Raw genomic sequence first — 5,377 nt, 5'->3', positions numbered from 1 at the left:
GCTAGGAGCCTAAGATTTCAGTGGTCTTTCCATTCTGCTTTACAAAGGAAATAAGAGGACGCTACTCAAGATTTCAGGGATCTACTCATTTGAAATAGTCATTGGAAATAACCTGACCAGCTGGACCCTCATAGTTGCCTTTATATTTACCCACAAACAAAACCTGCGCTCCTAGGACTAGGCTAACCTCATCCCTTGGAATTTAGCAATCTCTACAGGCCTGTGAACACGCCCTAGGCAGGCCTGGAATAAATTTGACTCTGGAATTTGCTTTGATGAAGCAAATTACCATTCACCTTGCTCAATTCCACTGGATGTCAGACTTCCTAATATGCAGAGCAGAGTTCTCAGTAGAACCTGGGAGCCATTCACTAGGGTAGCTCTGATGACCTTTTCCAGCAAAATTCTTATACAATCTTGGGAGAAGATGAGCATTCCAGGGTAAAGCTGAGGATGATGGTGATGAACTGTCCTTTGTCTCCACATACAGCGTCAAGAACTAGAATCAGAAAACAAAAAACTGAAAAATGAGTTAAATGAGTTGCGCAAGGCCCTGAGCGAGAAAAGCGCCCCCGAGGTGACGGCTCCAGGTGCACCAGCCTACCGCGTCCTCATGGAGCAGCTGACCTCCGTGAGTGAGGAGCTGGATGTCCGCAAGGAGGAAGTCCTCATCTTGAGGTCTCAGCTAGTGAGCCAGAAAGAGGCCATCCAACCCAAGGTAAGAACGAGCAAGTGGCCAGAGAGGGTGTTCGGGGACTGGCGCCTATGTCTTCCTATCCTTTCCCTCCCATTTAAAATGAAGCAAGCACTTAAGAGCATTTCTAATCTAATTGAGGATATCATCATTTTAAAACAGAAAACCTCAATGTTGTTTTAAAACTGTTGTGTCAATTAAAGTGAGCAAAAAGCAAAGGAATCCCAAATAATCTTCAAAGTTTCATCTCTCGCTCATGAGCAAAGGGCTTTTAAAATTCATCTTTTTGTAGTAATGTGGCCACAATAAATTTTGATCAAAAATAAGATTCTATTTAATACAAAAATCCGTAAATTGTCTTGCTGTGGGGAGGTATAAAATACAACTTCAAAATTATTTGTTGAAAGTAGCCTGTTTAACTGGAAAGGTAACATATGAAAAAGGTTAGGAATGAAATCAGTGAATGGAAGTTATATAGAGATATTTCTGCTCACTTTAGGGAGTTCTGTTTAATAGGGGGAGCTGTCCCAGTGGGGAGGGGCAGTGTTTAGTGACTCAACAGAAAGGACCCACACTGGAGAATAGAGATGGCCCTTTGAAGCCCTTCCCTGCCCTATCACTGCCATACGCTGATCAGAAATGGGCCTCTTTGTCATTTTGCATCAGACAAAAATGGTCTGAGTAATCATCTTAAAGCCTGACCTTTATCCCTGCCCACGTTCATGCAGCAAACCATTATCAAGGCATCTATCCCAACTACCTGACATACTATGTAAAATATGACTATGATATATGATGAACTGGATGCCTGAAAGATCTGAGAGTGCTTCTCTTAGACATGGTAGTTTTGCATGTGGTTAAGATACTGACCCTGGCATGTAAATTTGAATTTGATAAAGGCAGCTCTCACCTAGGATTAACACTGATCTGGAAAATATCAAATTATAAAAATGAAGTGTGTGACTGAATAATCTTGGGGGGAAAGTTCTATTAATAACAAGTGAAGTTATATAAAGAAATGGCTTTCTTATTTTAAAACAAATCACATACCCCTTAATTCTGAAATGAGAAGTTGGCAAAGGCCCTATACACCTCACTGTCTCAGTTTGGTTCCCATGATGACCACTGTGGTTGGGTCTCAAGAAACAAGGCCCCCTGTGCGTGCTAGCTGGAATGGAGTTCACAATCAGGATTCCTTTCTCTGGTTCCCTTGTGACAAACTGGCATTCTCACAAGAAACTTTAGTAAAAGTTAAGGTGAAGGAAAAGAATAATGAACCAAGGGGCACAAAAGCAATCCAGCTACCAAAGCACATAGTCTGGGATCACACACTCTCACTTTCCCAGCTCACATACTCCATGTGACAACTGCTTGCCAGCCCCTTAGTGGGCTGGCTCTGTCTCACTGAAGTCCCTGCTTTCCAAGCTCCCAGCCTGCACCTTGCAGCAGCTTATCCTGTCCTAGGAAAAATGCCTATCGTGCTGATTGAGACCTTGCAGATACCCACTCAGTTTCTTGTCATCATTTTACGACTCATCATTTTACAACTCCCTTGCAGGACAGTGGTGAGTGACACCCAGTGAGCAAGGGATGATCCAGCCTAACCAGGTCTAGTTCATCTGCTCCACCTCCACAAGTACTCTGGGAGGCTTTACTTCGACAAATGGTGTCCTATCAGGGCATTGCTGTAACTCTCACAGGCCGCGGATAAGAATTTCACCCATGTACATTAACAGGAGGTTCATTTTCTCACATACTCAAAAATACTTTACAATTAGGGGAAAAAAAAAACTCAAAAAGAATTTCAAGCACTTGTTTCTGAGAATTAAGACTTGCTATCACATAAATATATATTAATGTTCATTTCATGTCAGTTCCATGAATATTAATTTATTGAGTTAGTTTTAGGAGAAACAATTCATGGTTGTTTTTACAGTTAGCTTTGATTTGTTATGATAGGGACTCAATGATGGAATTTATTTATGGAACTAACTAAGGGTTTATTGTTTTCTCCATTTTTTTTTTGTGTGTGTGCTTGCCTGCTTGTGATTTTCAGGATGACAAGGTAATTATAAAATTTTTAGTAAATACTTCTATTTAATCCTAATTTTAGTTTATAAATACCTCTTAACATATGTAATTGATGCTTTCTAGCCACCAAGTCTATTTTTATATGTACAAATGAATTTCCTATTTTAACCCCTTCTTATTTGGGAAGCCAATGGGAAAATATGGATGTACTAGGCTCCCGTCTGGCTCACAGAGAGGGCTCCATGACTCCTAATTCACAGTCAGCTCTGTGACTCACTGTAGTAGTTGTGGTAAGCCATCCACAGTGGGGGAAGCAGGCCCTTAACCTGGAGCTCACTCGAAAGCACAGGCTCTCCCATGCCCTCATTTCTGTTGGCTGTGGGTTTGTTGGCCAATGGTGAAAAGGAGCCTGAGTTGCTGAACACACCCTTCCTGGGGAGGGTGGGACTTTCCTACATGGTACAACCCTTTCAAAACTTCTGGCCACTGGATTGGGGCAGACAAACAGTGAGTCAGAACTTCCTAACACAGGAGGTCTAAGTCTGATCTCATGCACCAACCACCTATTCTTTTTTTTTAATTGGAGAACAGTGTGTTTTTCCAGGACCCTTCAGCTCCAAGTCAAGTAGTTGTTTCAATCTTGTTGTAGAGGGCACAGCTCAGTGACCCATGCTGGGATCGAACTGGCAACCTTAGTGTTAAGAGCACTGCTCTCTAACCAATTAAGCTAACCGGCCACCCCCCAACTACCTATTCTTAGCTAAGAAAGGCCAGATGAAAGAAGGACTGGCTTACCACTTGCTGCCAGAACAGCAACATACTGAGAAGCCTATCTTTCCTTTGGATTAGTTAATTAGATAAGGTAGCTAATTTACTAAAAGTTCAAAACACACCCTGTAGGTAGGTCCTCATATCAGAGAATCCATGTAGCATTATAGAACCTGGGCTTTTGAGAGTTATTACCTAAAATTTAAAAATCTGAGTGTAACCCTTTATACAATAGACAGATTTTCTGTCTTTGGGGGGAAAAATGAATTTTTTATGAAATTTGTACTAAAATATTTATAAAACATAGCTAAAGAAATGCTTTATGTGGTGTTTATGGGAAAAATATTTAAAATTCAATAAAATATGCTTTTGTTAATAGCTTTTATCAGATTATATTTAGTCTTCTCTAAGGATGCATTTATAAACTCACAAAAGGACAGCATTAGGAGAAAAGTGGGATTTTTTTTTAAAAAGAATGTTCCTTATAAACACTAAAATGCAAAAGCAAGTATTTGTTGGTTCTACTTGGCATTAAAGTTATCTTGAAACTGATCTCTGATGTCATGGTATTTGAAGTGTATCCTATTAACACCACTTCATTGTGAGACCAGGCTATAGAGCAAACATTGACTAACGGATGAGACATATACTATTTAGACAAATTGTGTGGGCCCTTGTGTTCCAAAGTATACTTTTCATTAGAGATTATAGAGCAGTGGTTCTTATTGTCTGTTCTTGCCCTGGTTTAGGAGAGAGATAGAGAGTAGCTGAGTAGAAGCAAGATTTTGAAATTATATTGGTTGTCAGACAGATTAGACCAAAAAGGGAAGTAGAAATGTTAGCAGAAAAGTCCTTTTTATACAAAATCTTTAGTAATTCTGACCTGTCAGATGTTAATTTCAAAAGCTTCATGCTATGTACTGTAATAGAGGGAAAAAGAATTGAATAAAGCAGATGATAGATATTTATAAGAGCTAAATCTTTCCCATTTATATATACCTAAAGATGTGAAGGAAGAAAACTTTTAATTTTGCTGAAGCATATCATATGAATGCCATCTTATCGGTACTGAGTTTTTAATGGAAAAATGAGGTTTATGGCAAACGTTTAGTGTTTTGTTGGGGTGTTTGTTTTATTATAATTGATCAGAAAGTAGTAGAAAAAACAGCTTTGTGCATTTCACTAAATAGCTACTCAGTGATCTTGTCTGATTATCGTTCTAATGCTGTATATATACTTTGAAATATATATATTTATACTATATATATGTATATATGAAGTATATGAAACTCATTATATGTATATATGTGTAAAGTATATAGTATATATAGCATTAGAACAATAACCAGTAAGAACACAGAGGAACTGTTTAATGGAAGATAGATAGATAGATAAATGGATGGATAGATAGATAGATTATAGATAGATAGATAGATTCTCCCCACCCCCCCACACACAATATTAAACACACATAGCCCGTCAGTTATTTTATTTACGGGACACTGGTACTCTAGAATCTCACTTCCTTTGTAATAGAGCGTTAAGGATTCTCAAGAAAGGAACTGAAATGAAGGCTCCTCTTTCTCTTAGCTGCCCATGCCCACTCTCCTCTTGCATTTCTACGGGGCTGCAGCTGATGCCCTGGGGGGGCCGAGTTGTAGAGCACAGAAAGCCCCCTATTCTGGAGGAAAGAAATTTGTTGTGTGTGATCCAAAGCTTTTGAGTTGATTTTTAATGAATGTGGAAATGTGTCATTTCTCCCTTCAGAATACAATGACAGATTCCACAATACTTTTGGAAGATGTACAAAAAATGAAAGATAAAGGTGAAATAGCACAAGCATACATTGGTTTGAAAGAAACAAACAGGTACGTTGATCCTTTT

General features: G+C 39.0%; 1 protein-coding gene across 1 annotated transcript in view; it reads left to right on the top strand.

Moving 5' to 3' along the window:
• The window catches only part of MYO5A (myosin VA), a 142,448-nt gene that overhangs the window by 102,849 nt on the left and 34,222 nt on the right, over positions 1–5,377 (top strand). The window contains exons 25-27 of the mRNA XM_019664099.1: positions 491–718; positions 2,751–2,759; positions 5,261–5,361. Coding sequence (XP_019519644.1) covers positions 491–718; positions 2,751–2,759; positions 5,261–5,361 — 338 coding nt within the window. The remainder of the gene's footprint in view (positions 1–490; positions 719–2,750; positions 2,760–5,260; positions 5,362–5,377) is intronic.

The sequence above is a fragment of the Hipposideros armiger genome, unplaced genomic scaffold (genome assembly GCF_001890085.2).
Source record: "Hipposideros armiger isolate ML-2016 unplaced genomic scaffold, ASM189008v1 scaffold_12, whole genome shotgun sequence".
Classification (NCBI taxonomy): domain Eukaryota; kingdom Metazoa; phylum Chordata; class Mammalia; order Chiroptera; family Hipposideridae; genus Hipposideros; species Hipposideros armiger.
The sequence above is the reverse complement of the archived record's forward strand: the minus strand, read 5'-3'. Positions and strand labels throughout refer to the sequence as shown.